Genomic DNA, 15,707 nt, shown 5'->3' on the forward strand with positions numbered 1-15,707 from the left:
CTTCAGCAAGTGGATTACAACCTGTTCAACAAGTTCAGCTAGTTGGCAACACCATGTCAATGTCTGTCACTCCCATCAACACAACTTCAACAGCTACAGGTAGCCATCATTAGTAATCTGTATCAGGATACTTAGCTGGCAGTTGATAATATTGATCTTGGTTTAAACTGTTTAATTATTGACCTAATTTTGATAGCTGCTGTAACGACCCGAAAAAAATAAAACAAAGGAGTCGCCACCAATTTTATTTACTTTGGAAAAATTGGAAAACCTCTTATTGCAAACTGGTCTTTAAAACTTTAGATCAAAGGTTCGGGAGTCTAATTACGCGCAGGGAAGGGTGAAAACTTAATCCCACTGCACCCCTGACACATCCGTTAAAAAACGATTACCTTGAATTAATTGTGCGAATTATTAATAACTTTTAAAAATATTTGCTTCATCCCTTAAAATAAATATGATTATTTAATTAAGAAAAAAAGAAGACTAAAATTATTAAAATTTTATTTTAGCTTGACGGAAAAAGTTCCTCTCCGACGTATCCTCCGGTGCAGTGAAGAATTCAAAGCTACGTCGTTCTTAATAAAATATTTGTGTGTTGATTCATTTAAAAAAAAAAAAAAAAAATTTGATTATATTCGACGTTCCCGGATTACCAGGTTGTCCCAACCAAAATGATCCGAGCAAGACGTAGGATTAACAAGCTGTCTCAACTCAGCTAATCCATAATTTTAGAATTATAATTTTATTATGAGTCATGGATCACCAAGTTGTCCCAACCAAAGTGACCCAAAACACAAAAAACGTCGGGTTAACAAGTCGTCACGACTCAGTTGACTCCCATTTTATTTAATGATAAATTAATCTTCTTTATTCTTTATCTTCTAAATTAATCTAAGATCAATAATTTTAAACAAAAATTACAATTGTTTATTTGTTCATTGATTACTGCTAGACAGTCTAAAATCACCGTATTGTCACAATCAAAATGATTCTAAAAAATAAAGGGATTAATGATATCAAAAAGAGTGAAAATAAAAATAAAATATAAAAAAATAAATAAATAAATAAAAATATAAAAATATAAAAATGTAGACTAAAAAAAGCACAAGAAACATCGCTCATCTTTCCTTCTTCTTCTTCTTATTATTATTATTTTTTAAAATGATAGCTTGAAATATGTCCACGAACTACACCATATGCTAGATAAGGGATGAGTTTAGCTAAAATATGTTAAAAAGAGGTGCAGTAAAATAGTTTCATGGGTTGAATTAGATCAAAAGAAAAAAAAACAAAAATGTAGTTTGAGCCCATAGCTTAAAGTTACTATTTACATTAAATAAGTGATAAAAAAATAAGAAAATAAAACAAATCTAATTCATTCATCGATAAACCTGCAATCTAAGAATTCTAGTGCTAACGAATTTAAGAATATCAAGTGGTTGTGTTCTTGCATATCAGTAAACAGACCAAAGATTTTTTTTTAGAAGTCCCTGACATAGACAAAACGAAAACGTAGAGCGAACAACTACATATAGACAAGACCAACAGAAATTCTTTTACACCTAAGCCAATTCAGCCTCCAACTTTTTCCTTTTACTTCTTAGAACAGAACAGACACATATAAACTTGGGGAACATCTAATAAGACTAACTCAAATCATCAGAAGGATTAACAACTACATACACCATATTTTTATTTGTTAACTCACATTAGACATAATAGTTGTGAAAAGAAAAACGTGATTAAGAAAGAGAGAAAAAAAAAATGTGTTACTCACAGGCTGTTTTCTCAACTATGAAATGAGAAGTGCTAACCACCTCTTTGACCAGAATCAACTTTTGAACCTTGCAATATGTGCCTTGTGGTCCTTCTGTCTCTGGATCAACTTTTCTTCCCCTTCTTGAGCGCCGATCAGAATGCCCTCAGGCAATTTTTCCTTAAATTTCAAAAACAACCCTCTCTTAGTTTTTGTGTAGAATGTTTTTTTATCCCCTTTGGATCCCAGGTAACCCTCTAACACTAAGTCACATGTAGTAGTAATACCAGACTTGCTAAAATTTCCCTTCCCTTCTAAAAAAAACCTCCCTCCTCAATCCTTTGTCGTTTGCTTTTATAGGAGAAACTAGAAGAAACCCCTCCTCAATGAGTCCAATGGATTAAAGAAAACCTAGGGTCCTTCGATGAATTGCAGATACTCAGACTCGGATCCTTCACCAGTCTCCTCCGATTTCCTTTTTAGGCATTGCTTCTAGGTCTTGGTTCCTGGTGATTTCTACTTTCATGCTCTGTCCTTCGCCGGTTTGCAGGGGCGGTGCCGTGCGTGGGTAAGAGAGTTTGCAGAGAGCTCTGAGGATGAGACATCTTCGACCATGATGGGAGCGTTTCATGAGGTCGTACACAAATTGGGGATACTTGGCGTAAGATAAAGAAAAGGGAAGAAAACTAACTAATATGATTTCTGAAGATACTTAAATCTGATAAAAAAGAAAAGAGTTTTTTTTTTTTGTTGTTGAGAAAACGGTGCTCACAATTTAATAATAAATTTTTATCTAGAACAAAATTAGGTGTTCACAGCTGCACTCCTACATATAACAATCAACGAATGCCTCACTTTCAAAGGGATGGACGTGGAAATTATGAACTACCTGTAAGTTGCTTACCATATATCCCAGAGGTTGTATTCAAAAGTAATTAAAGTGCAAATATTGCTGATGTATCAATGGATTTGTAGCACTAATTTTCAAATTAATAAGATTGATGTTATATTAATAAATAATAAATATTTATTTAAAATTTAAAATATAATATAAAATTAAATTAGTAAAGAAAGTACAAATTATATGTATACAGATATAAAATTTTTATGAACATTTTCATGTGATCTTTATGAACATTATTTCATGTGATGTTAATGAAAATTTATTTCATGTGATTTTTGTGAATAAGAAATTATATCTTTTATATTTCAATTTGATTTGGGCCTCTAAACTTTAGTTTGCAATTTGGTAGGCCTGTTAGGTTTTTTAGTTTTTTATAATAAATTAGGTCAGAGCTATAAATCAAGTCATTAATAGACTAATAGGTCAGTATAAGCTTTAAATATTTTACATAAGCTTAGGGTATCAAAGTCAAAGCATGGCCTAACCTGGCCCATTTACACCCCTAGCCGTGACCTGTGAAGAACATCAACGTAGAGGGACAGAACAAACTTCACAATTAAAAAGAAACATGGAACAATGAGCGACAAAAGTCTAAAATCATTTAAATGACATTAGATCCTGTAAAGAACCTTGAGATGCACCACCCCAAAAGCTAGCTCAAAGGGTGGGAGTGCTCAAGGCCTTATAAACTCCACATTAGTTGCACATCTAACTAATGTGGGACTATATATCTCAACACGCCCCCTCTCGCAAGAGTCTTTTGGGCTAGAAGCGTGGAATTGCACAGGCTCAATTTTTGGTTTACCTTTTGTGCTTTTTTTTTTAATTCCACTTTAAAGTGAGAGGCGGTGAGGGCTCAAACTCTGATACCATGTAAAGAACCTTGAGATGCACCACCCCAAAAGCTAGCTCAAAGGGTGGGAGTGCCCAAGGCCTTATAAACTCCACATTAGTTGCACATCTAACTAATGTGGGACTATATATCTCAACAGATCCACATAAATCATTTAATCAGTGTTTAGATATTTTAAAATTTTAAAAGATACAAAAAAATACAAAAAAAATACAAAAAAGTTGTTGATGGGTATGTACAAGAAATTAACTTTGATTAGTTTAGTAATAAGAGTTGTAAAACTTTTCAGTAGAGGTGTGAATGTGCTAGGCCAACCTAGAGGGGCCTACGGCTAAGCCTATATTAGGCCAGACTTTGCCTATTACAAATAGTCAAATATAACATGCCTAGGCTTTTTAAAAAGCCTATTTAGAAAGCAGGTCATAGGCTTTCTTGTATATGTTTAACCTATAACATATTATTTATTTTAAATAAAATAAATAAAATTACTATTTTAATAATTTCGAATAATAAAGTAATATTATTTTAGTTATTTTTTAATTATTAAATATTTAATAAACTTAAATAGGCTAACAGGCCTAAGCCTAAACTTTTATTTTTAAAATACAAGTCTGACTAAACTTGTAATTTGGTCTTACACCGCCTAATCTAAATTTGGTTGACTAAACTTGTAATTTGGTCTTACACACTTGTAATATAGGCCAAGAGTAAATTTTTCTTACTCAGACCTAATCTATTTAAGTCAAGGCTTAGTCTAACTTAATCTATTTACAGCCTTACTTTCCAGTAATAAGTATAACTTTTCCCACATAACATTACTTGATAATTTTATTATTTCCTATATGCAGATTTTATTTTTTTTAAGATTATCTTCTATGATCTTTTAAGGATGTATCTTATCCTAATCTAAATTTTTTAATTATAAAAAAAAAAAAAAAAAAAATCACCTACACGCTTTGGGTTCATAATGATTCGAATCATGAAGGTATTTATTCTTCTTATCCAGGCATGAAAGACATTTGCAAACTTCCACCACCCCACGGGTTAAAGCTCATAAGGACTCAACATGCAGACGAGAAAGCTGAGAAATTTAAAGCTTCCCACCTTCATATGGATATGCTCAGGATCGGATTTTTCAAGGTTAATTAAGTTTTTTTAATTTTTTATTCAATCGAAATTAGCATCTAACCTGATATAACTATCCAACTGTAATTTAAAAATATATTTGCAAAACTCAATTGCATATAAGATTGGAAAGTTCTAATAATTTTTTTGAATTAAATCATGGAAGCTTCTAGTTGAATTATATAAAAGGCAAAGAGTGTTCATTTTGATTAAATTGTTAACCACAAATATCATGTGCAGGTCGAGGCTAAATATCCAGCAGTCTTGATGGCAAAGTGTTACTATGCTAGTCAAAAACTGGTGTTGGAGATATTACAAGATGGTATAAAGAAGAAGATTGAATTAAAATGGCAAAACATTGTGGGCATTCGAGTTGATATTGATGAAAATTCTCCTGGAATATTAGAAATCGAGGTACGCGTCTCTATTTTTGGAAAAATAAAATAAAAAGACTATCTAAATAAATATGAGATTATTTATAAAAAAAACTACAAATCCTCTTTATACTTTATAGATTCACTTTTTACATCCAAAATTTAGTGAAAATTTTATTTATAAATATTTTACTCTCAAATTTAGGGAATAACAAAGTAACATCTTTTAGAATTTTAAATAGGGAATATCATTTCTATTTTAAAAGCAGATAAATGATATTGCCACGGACCAAGAATGGCAGTGGACTCCAATAATATCTTTCTCTCTCATTCCACAATGCTTTCTCTCCGCTGCTTTTAATGTAGAAATGATATTCTCTTTTAAATATATATTAATATAATAGTTATTTTTATAATTAATTATTTTATTTTGTTTTGTTTTGCTTACACACGCATAATGAGGATATGATACTCATTTAAGATACACAGTGCCACGTTTGCTCTTGATTTGGAAATTTTACATTATTAACTGAAAATTTTGAAAAAGAAAGTAATTTCATAAGAAGCAATCTCCAATAGCACCGGAATTATTGGTTTTATATTAGCGAGTACTTGTATATTAAAATATTGATTTTAAAATTATTTAGATTTTTTATTATTATTATTTTGCGTTATAATTAATATTGTTAAGAGATACAATAAAATAATTTATTTGACTTTATTTAATCTCTTTGATCAAATAGTCAGGAATTGAATTTTTGTTTCCCATTATTCTTTTAAATAAAATATTTTATTGTCACAAAAATATATTAAATAATAAAAATGAACCTATGCATTGTAGACTCCAAACCAGAAAACTTTTGCATGCATCAGATAATATGCTAAGATATGGCATGAAATTATTAATTTTTAAAACAATTAGTTGATCAATATTATTATTATTTTCGTTTGATGAGCTCCTTACTCTCTCTCTCACATTCTCATGATGTTTATAAATTGGGAAAATTCTAAAGAGAAGAGAGAGAAAAAGTTTGCGGAATCCACTAATTTTTATATGAAAGTGATAGGATAAAAATTTTGCAATAAAAGCAAAAATATTAAACCCTTATAAATTATTTCCCTTCACAGCTGGATAAAGTGCCTTCATTCTTTCATGAGATTCCACCAACACCTGGAAAGCATACCATGTGGACGGTATCTCATGACTTCACTGATGGTCAAGCTTCGAAATATCGGTGTGTATTTTTAATCAATTTGTTTTTTTACTTTTTTTTATTTAAAATGAAAAATGTTATCACTTGTTCATAAAATGATACAATTAAATTGGCTTAGCATGAATTACTTTCCACAATCAACTTATTTGTGTTTATATAATATCATTCTTCATTTATTTTATTTTTTTCTATATTCTTTGGTGACAAATTTTTTTACTCAGGTTGTACTATATTCAATTTCCTCCCAAAGTTCTTGGCGAACTCTACGTGAAGCTTTTGAAATGCGATAACCGATTGATGGAATTGAGCAAGAAACCTTTTCCTAGTTCGCGCTGTGCTTTCTTTGATTCACATTTACATGTATCAAAAACCATCTCAGCCGATGAACAACAACCTATTCCGGTTTCACCTCAGCTATTTGGGAATACAATGCCAGTGTCTCTCATTGCCACGAATGAACCAATTTCAGGTACACACTCTTTTCATTGTGTGTGTTCTTTACAAAGCTACGGGGTTAAAATATTCCTTTATATTGTTTGGCTTGACCTGACTTTATCACATGTAATCAATAATGGTCGAATGCTTATAGATCCAAAGATGGCCACTTTTGCTGATGAACAACAAGTTGTTCTTGAACAACCTATTTTAACCCAACAAATCCAGCTTTTGGGTGACTCGATGCCATTGTCCTTTGCTACCATCAACCCAGCTCTTGGTAATAGTCAACAATATTTGTCATTGCCATTCAACTATTCACCAATCAACCATCAAATGGTTCAAAATTCAAAGCTGGACACTTCAGCTAGTGGATTACAACCTATTCAACAACTTCAGCTAATTGGCAACACCATGTCAATGTCAATGTCTGTCACTCCCATCAACACAACTTCAACAGCTCCAGGTAGCAAACATTAGTAATCTGTACTTATCAGGATACTTCGCTGGCAATTTATAATATTGATCTTTGTTTAAACTATTTAGTTATCGACCTAATTTTGATCATAAAGGTAGCTGCACTCCTACATATGGCAATCAACGAATGCTTCACTTTCAAAGGAATGGACGTGGAAATTATGAACTACCTATCACTTGCTTGCCATATCCCAGAGGTTGTATTCAAAAGTAAATAAAGTGCAAATATTGCTGATGTGTCAATGGAATAAGGTTCTGCTTACCATACAAGACAAAAATGACCTGCCTCATATCTTTGGAAGCTCTTGGAGCACATATTAGTTAACTAGTTACTTCTTTCTCTCATTTTAGGTTCTTAAGTGGACAAGTAATTTTCTTGTTAGCCTGATTGTAGTGAGGAAATTTGGTTTAATGGATTTTTTTTGGTTAGACTATACGTTTAGTTCATTGTGAATTCATGATTGTATTCATTTTATTTTATTTTTGGTAAAGGTTTGCCACAAATCTTGGAAGTTGCAATTCGCCCTTATTTGTAGTTTGTGAATTTTGATTAAACTACTCGATTAAATGGATATTATTATTTTGATATTGGAACTAACTCTCCAATGAGTTGGCTAAACAGCCCTGACGTTCTCCCTTAGGCTAAACTGTTTCATTCTATTGTCACATGACATGGAAAATAGTGACTGTTAATCTTTGTGAAAATTTACCGACAGTACAACGGTAAAGACAGAAGGAAGAAATATAAAGGAATCAATGAGAACCAGAAAATGTTAGGTAAAGATTGGGTAAGTCATTACTAATAATGAACCTTAATATATCTCGATAACAACAAATCGTTTTATGAAGTTTTTTTTTTTTGGTACATAAGTTTTATGCAGTACCATGAACAAGTTTCTGGCAAATTGTCTTGTAGAATAATTCTTAGTAGAATTTATGAATTCTTGGGGTTTCTTCCACTCAACTCTCAATAGAACACTCTTCATACTGTTTTGTTCTTATGAATATTATACACGCTAATAATACAAGAACATAAATTACTCTGAACTTAACCCCCAAGGGTAGCTTAGTTGTCAACTGAGCTCCCAAGGGTTTGTTTGAGTCAGGGATTCAAACCTTGCCTCAAGCAAATTCTTAGAAAATCTTTGAGAGCCAGAGGATGTGTCTCCCTCCTTGAATGTGAGATTAATCTCATCCTTCGTCCGGTAGCGAAGCTCAATGTACCCGTTGTTCCAATAAGGGATAGCTTTCAGGGCCGTACTCCGAGAACAAGGTGACCAAAGGAAGTTGAATGGAGATACCTCCAGGTTATACCAAAAAAAAATTACTCTGAACTTCAAATCCTAGGACGTTTGTTGCATACACAAAACTTTGCAAGATTCTTCTAAACTCCAATGAAGTCGTACAAGTGTTAATCATATATTTACCGGATGTGATCACTTCCGTTACAAGAAAGCTTGTTGAACTCGCAAGTCAAGTCTTAGAAATTGATAGAGGTGATTTTCCAGAACCTTCAAATATTGCTGCAGGATCAGAGGACCTGGTTGCAGTTTCATCCGCTGCTTCCAAATTTATTTCACTGAAGCTTCTTTTCTTTGATAGAGTATTAGAATTCGCATTTTCATTTTCTTTCTGCTTTCCTTTACCTTTTTCTTTTCTGCTGTCAGCCTCCTTATCAGGTTGTGGTTCTCCATTTGGAAGTGGAAATAAAGGTGGCTCCTGGCCACTAAATCGACAAAACACTCTTTCAACAGTTTCACTTATCTCCTTTCCCAGGCCAGTATTGTCTAAAATTAAATCCCAAACTGATTTTGAGGCTTTCTCAAGTACAGAAGCTCTGCATGAAATAAGCATCGATATAAGAAAAAGCCAGCCACCCTGAGACGTATATGTTTCAACAAAAACTAAATACTTTATGATCATAAAGATAATCAGGGATTATGACTTCTAAAAATTCTTCCAAGACCTAGATAGAGCATATGGAAGGTAACACAAGGAAATAGTAATGGGATAAAAAAAGAGGTCAAACAATACAGAAGAACTTTACGCAGTGCACTTCTACTAATTCTAATTTGTCAGAAGGTGCATGTAAGCCTGTAAAATTTAAGGGGTACTACTACCAAGTAGCTGTGCATTGACCAGGGAGGCATGCTTATAGAGTATTTAACATATCCAGACATGTAGACTTTACTTTCCAGACCAACAAAACCATTGGGATTTGTCTTCAATTAGGGTTACTATTCAATATAAAGGGGTTTAATGGCCGTAAAAAAATATAGATAATTTTTTTCCTTAATGACAGAAGGGGTTCTTTTTCTTTTTCTTTTTTCGAATTTCTACGCCGGTTCATTGATTACTCGATTAATCTAGTTCAAGCCGGGCAGAACCATAAAGAGGCAAAACTCTCGCTACCACAATGATTCGTAGACCACTAGTTAAGCTAGAACAAACCCCCTGCTAGTTGATTCACTTGCTTAGTTTCAGATCTCTTTTGCACATTTCTTAATAACAAAATATTCTGAGTGCCACAATATAACCCTAGAACCTTTTATCCTACATCAATTTAGTGATCAGAACCAAATTTGATCCATGTCACTTATGCAAGAGGCAATAAACCTGCATAGGCATCAAGTTGGATCTTATGGGGAGATCCCAAAAAGCGACTATAATCCTTCAGACTTACAGGAAGATGGTCCAGAGGATAAATGGGTTATAGATTGCAAGTTTGGAATTCAACTCCAATCTATGATGTTTATGCAGTATAGGCAATCCAAAACCACTGAGGAAGAAGAAACTATATGTTTTCAAGCTGATTCAGCTTTACCACTCAAAGCGCATAATCAAGACAATCATCCTTGATTGGCCAGTCCAGACATTACTTGATTGGTAGAATATATTATGTAGGATCAAGTGTGGAAAATTACTGATCAAGAAGATTCATGTTATTATGGATAATTTCAATGTGAAATAATATATTTGAAGTCTTTAAAATCTTTCAAAACAATCCAGAAATGATTGCACTGAGTTTATTGGGTTTGCTCTCTTTCATTAATTTTTTTTCCAATATTTAATAGTTAAATCAAACCACTTACTGATGCAAGCAGAATGGATCCTAAATGCATAAAGCTAGGAGAGCAAGTTGGGAGTTGGGACAGAGATTTCTTTTCAAGTGAAGGTGAATTTATGCAAGACAAAGGGGGCTAACTAATTATAATCATACATAACATAAGCATTTTCATGCTGACCTAGTAATGTTGCTCTGGCAGCTTTACTTTACATTTTATTTATGTCTTCTAGTTTCTTTTGCAACAAATTGGAAAGCAGGGTTAAGACTTATCTTAATTACACAGATTATATTTATATTCTGTATAAGGGCCAAGGGATTCAATAGCTCTAGCAGCAGACAGATTACAGAACATAATTTTTTCCCATATTGGTGAAAAGATTATAGAATATATGTTTCAGTCCTGAGTAATTGATAAACCTTTAGTTTATCTTGTTTAATGGACTAAAATAATATGAATTATCTAGTTGAACAAGTCAAAAATTAGGATTTTAAAATGATAATCATGAACATTATCTGATTGTTGGAACTAATTAATATATTTGTTATTTTTAAAGGGATTTGATAACAAATGATTCAAATATGAAGATTTAGATAAAGAGAGATCAAATCAGAAAAGAAGATGAATCAAGGTGAAAACAATAAGATTGAAGATCTTATCAAGTTGTTAGAAGTGGGAGCTTAAGCCCCCATTCACAAGCTTAAGCGCCCAGACAAGTCCAACTTAGGCCCATTCAAGTTTTCTACTGCAATACGAACTCTTGATCTATTTAAACACCATTGGGGACCAGAAATACATAACTTTTACATTGCTAAACAACTCTTGGGTGCTTGGAGGCTGAAGGAACGCGGAGAAACATCAGATTCATGTTCGTGAGCAGCGGAGACGGATCAACGTCAAGTGTTCACTGGAGATATTGAAGATCCACCAATCACTTATGGAGTTTGGGGGAGCTTTTCTATTTTCTTTTGTTCTTGATTTTGCTATGTCCGGCTAGTTCTTTAAGTAGTTAGGGTTAGATGGACTTTAGTCGATTTATTATGTTTTGAACAATTCGCTGTGTTAATTTTCCTTTATATCATGAATGAAGTTATCTGTTTTTAATGCTTTATATAGGCTTGAATCTTATATAATGATCATCGGTGAATGCATGACAATAGAAATGTTGGTGTGTGATCCATATCTGATAACTTCATCGTAAACGTTATGATTCTAGGGATAGACATAGGGTTTGCGTAATCTTTAAGATTCTTGAATTTAATGCTTGCATGCTTCGGGAATAACCGGGGAACTAGGGTTCTTCCAATATTGTAAAGCTTTTAGAGTAACAAGGGATTGAGCTCTAATAACATGCGAAAGAATTGATTAGATTGATACTAAGGACAATTAACATTAAGAAGGAATTCAAACGTAATAAGGAGATTAAATGAAATCGAACCCCTAGCTACGTTTTTATTTTATTAGTTAAATCACATCTTTAATTTCTTGTCTTTAATTCTTGCAAGTAATTAGCTTCAATATTTAATATTTTAATTTTGCAATTCAAATCCTGTTTCCGAATACAACTTCGATTGTCCAACTTAAGTTGCGATAGTGAATTGGTGCTTGAACCGTAATCCTCGTGGGAACGATCTCTTACTTAATCATATATTACTTGTACGATCGGTGCACTTGCCGTGAGTAGCAACAAGTTTTTGGCGCCGTTGCCGGGGATTACTATTTCAACATTAATAGTAGCTATTAATTCTTTAGATTGGACCTTATTTTCTGTTATTTAATTTTCTGTTATTTAAATTCAGTTTTATTTTCTTATTTTTATATAATCTATTTTTCTGGTTTATGCGAGGTACCGTTGACACTGATTCCTTGCAATTCGACCCGGAGATAGAGAAAACAGCAAAAAGAAACAGAAAACTTGCTAAAGAAAGAAGACAGCAAGAGAAAGAAGCTTCAAGCTCAACAGAACCAAGAGAAGAAGCAATGGGAGACAACAATGCACCTCCGCCACCTCCGAGAACGTTGGGAGATTACATGACTCCTGCTCGAGTTCCACAGACGGCGAGTATTGTTAGACCAAACGTGGATGCTAACAACTTCGAACTCAAGCCGGCACTTTTACAATTAATTCAGAAAGACCAATTTGCCGGAGGAAGCACGGAAGACCCTTACATCCATCTGGAAAACTTCTTGCTATACTGTGATACCTTGAAGATGAATGGGGTGTCTCGGGATGCTATTTTGCTCAGATTGTTCCCTTGTTCACTTAAAGAAGAAGCAAGAGGTTGGTTGCAATCACTACCTCAAGGGAGCATCACCCATTGGGACGATTTGGCCACCAAATTTTTAGAAAAAAATTTCTCATCTTCGAAAATGGCAAAGCTCAAGGCGGATATCACTTCTTTTGAACAAAAAGGAAGTGAATCTCTACATGAAGCATGGGAAAGATTCAAAGGACTACTCAGGAAGTGTCCCCAACATGGCATTGAAGCATGGGAACAAGCGAGAACTTTCTTCCAAGGGATGACGCCCAACACAAGGACATTGGTGAATGCTGCATCAGGAGGGTCCTTAAAAACAAAAACTCCAGAGGAAGCTTTAGAATTGCTAGAATCTCTAGCCTCTCAAGAGTACGATAATGCTCCGGTACCACAGAGAAGAGCGGGGATAATGAAGCTTGATGGTTGTGATGCCATCTTGGCTCAGAATGAGCAGATTTTACAATCCAATAAGAAACAGCAACAACAGCTAGATGCTCTCGCAAAACAATTTTCTGAATTTCAAGTTTCTTCTGTTAATACTCCTGCTATCATTTGTGATATTTGTGCAGGTACTCATGCTACTGAAGACTGCCAGGCACCCGAAACTGCAGATGTTAATGGAATTTGGCATGATCAAAAAGCTCCATATAATCCAGGGAGGAACCAATACGGCAATAATCAAAATCAAGGGTGGAGAAATAAAAATCAAAATCAACACCCGGGATTTAGTTACAGTTCGAACCATCAGTTGAATCCTCCTATGCCAGTGCAACAGCAACCTCCTCAACAATCAGAATGGGAAAAGGCCTTTGCACAACTATCCAAGACCACATCAGACTACATTCAAAGTTCCAATAATTTCAGAGAAGACACTTCAGCCTTTATGCAAGAGACAAGGGCCTCATTCCGGAATCAAGAAGCTTCTATCCGGAATCTTGAAACTCAGATTGGCCAGCTATCAAAGCAGTTCACTGAAAGAGTTCAAGGAACTTTTCCAGGTAACACTATTCCAAATCCAAGTAGGGAACACTGCAATGTGATTACTACTATGAGTGAGAAAGCCATTGAACCTGTGGTAAAGCCTTCAGTTGAGAAAAAGAAAGATTATGAACTTGCAACTGAAAAGGAAAAAGAAAAGGAAGTTGCCAAAGAATTTGCTGCAGAGAAAACTGTTCCTGAAAAGAAAGAGTTCAAATGGGAGTGTTAGAATATTAGATATGATATGATTAGATTTGATTAGATATGATTGGATTCTGTCTTATCCGTAAATAGTCTGACTGTATTCTGACTGTATTAGGATTAGGTTTGGATTAGGTTTGGGCCTTACACTTAAGCCCATTAGGGTCTCTATATATTGTAACTCCCTGACACAGATCAATACACAACGTATTCTTTTACATTTAACTTGGTATCAGAGCTATTTCGTTCTGGGAACCCTCCCTTCCGCTTAGAAATCTTGTTCTTCGCTTTAAAACCTAAGCCCACTGCTTAGGAGTCATCTTTTCTTTGCCGTGCGTCCTTCCGGTAAGATATCAAAGGCTGTAAGTCCTCTCCAGGCATCTTCTGCACGTGTCCACAGTCACCGGAGCACCATCAGCCACCGTCAGCCACTGTTCAGGCTGCCGGAGTACTTTTCCGGCGAGTTTTCAGTCTGGAACGAACGCGAACAGAACCCTCTCCTCCCGGCGACCTGCTCTGTGGAAGTCCGGCCACCATCGGAGTTGTCACGCGCTCTCACGCGCCTCCAGTCTTCTCTGCGCGTGGGCTTCACGCGCCACCTTCTGCCGGCGCGTGAGCACTATTCCGGCGGCTTTTTTCGGCCGGTCTTGGACAGAGAAGCTCGTCTTCTCCTCCTCTTTCTGGATCTGTGGTTGGTTCTTTGTGGGTCTGACTTTTTGTGCGCACCTCTTCTTGATTGGTGATCAGGTTCGTTTCTCTTTATTCGGTTTGTCTCTTTGTGATTTGATATGGCAGCAAACCCTCCAATTCATTCGGAGGTCAAGTCTTCATCTCCTCCTTTGAGAAATTCTCCCAATATCATCTCTACCAATATTGGGTCCATTACCTCTTCAAAATTGAAGGGATCTGTTAATTACAAGAACTGAGCCACCTCTGTTCGAGTTTGGTTCTTTGGACAAGGATATGGGAACCATCTCACAACTAAGTCTACTGATGTCCCTAAGGAGGACAAGTCTGATTGGGAAAAGATTGACAACCAACTTCTGAGTATCCCTGGCAATCCATTGATCCGATTGTCTTGGATATCTTTTATTCATTTCAAACTTGCACTGAAGTGTGGGAGGAAGCAAAAAACCTCTACACTAATGATGTTCAGCAGCTCTATTTCATCATCTCTCAGTTTATGGAATTGAGCAAATCATCCGACATTCAGATGGAGACATATATTGGCAAGAGTCGCTCTTTGATGCAGGCATATTTGGATATGCTGCCTTACCCTACTAATGCTACTGCATATCGGAAACAGGTGAAACGTCTCTTTATGGTTGCCACACTTTCTGGCCTTCCCGAAGAATATGATAATGTTCGTGATACTATCTTGACTAGTGGGGAGCCTAATCTATCCATAACGTATCAGCGTCTTCTGAATTTGAATAAGAAATCTGCTCCTGCATCGTCTTCTGCTGTTGATTCTACTGCTCTAGTTTCCCGTACTGATTTTCGCGGGCATATTGGAGGAGGACGTGGTCGTGGTAGAGGCCCAGGAGGCCGGGGCCCAGGAGGACGTAGCCCAGGAGGTCCAGTCGGACGTGGTCAGCGACCTCGTTGTCATTACTGTCAGCAACTTGGTCATTATGAGGAACGCTGCTACACCAAGTATCCTCACATGCGACCTTCTTTTGCTGCTAATGTAGCTCAATCGGATACTGCTTCAAATGGTTCAGTCTCTCTCTCCTCTGAAGAATATGCAGCATTCCAGGCCCTTCTCAGGAAGTCCTCTCCTCAATCTCAGGCCTCTGCTTCAGAAACTGGTAATCCTGTTGCTTGTGTTTCTCATTCTGCATCACTTGGTCCTTGGATATTTGACTCAGGTGCTACTGATCACCTCTGTGGTAATAAGGAACTCTTCTCTTCCCTTACATATTCTAATAATTTACCCTCTTTTACTCTTGCTGATGGAACTACGGCCCCCGTTCATGGGATTGGACAAATCTGTCCAACCTCCTCATTGACCTTGACATCTGTCTATTACATTCCTCACATCCCTTATAATTTAATATCGGT

The 15,707-nt window shown here is 35.3% G+C and overlaps 2 protein-coding genes and 1 non-coding gene across 3 annotated transcripts; 1 reads left to right on the forward strand and 2 right to left on the reverse strand.

The window, feature by feature from the left end:
• Positions 1–8,614: 8,614 nt before the first annotated feature.
• Positions 8,615–8,995, reverse strand: LOC133313556 (uncharacterized). Its single transcript, XM_061514947.1, has one exon. The coding sequence runs from the start codon at positions 8,993–8,995 to the stop codon at positions 8,615–8,617; it is 381 nt and encodes a 126-aa protein (XP_061370931.1).
• A 3,191-nt stretch (positions 8,996–12,186) lies between these two features.
• LOC133313557 (uncharacterized) lies at positions 12,187–13,652 on the forward strand (the record flags this gene model as incomplete). Its single annotated transcript, XM_061514948.1, has 3 exons — positions 12,187–12,487; positions 12,620–13,091; positions 13,200–13,652. Coding segments are annotated over exons 1-3 (1,226 nt in total), but the record flags the coding sequence as incomplete, so codon positions are not given.
• Positions 12,583–12,689, reverse strand: LOC133313558 (small nucleolar RNA R71). The gene has a single exon (XR_009751829.1). It is a non-coding gene; the product is annotated as a small nucleolar RNA R71 (small nucleolar RNA).
• Positions 13,653–15,707: the final 2,055 nt, after the last annotated feature.

Source organism: Gastrolobium bilobum, unplaced genomic scaffold (assembly GCF_033153095.1).
Source record: "Gastrolobium bilobum isolate Gb01-03AN ecotype WA unplaced genomic scaffold, APGP_CSIRO_Gbil_v1 utg48356, whole genome shotgun sequence".
In the NCBI taxonomy this organism is placed as follows: domain Eukaryota; kingdom Viridiplantae; phylum Streptophyta; class Magnoliopsida; order Fabales; family Fabaceae; genus Gastrolobium; species Gastrolobium bilobum.

Excerpts from the sequence above, each read along its gene's own strand:
- LOC133313556 (XM_061514947.1), bottom strand. The coding sequence starts at position 8,995 with ATGCTTATTTCATGCAGAGCTTCTGTACTTGAGAAAGCCTCAAAATCA.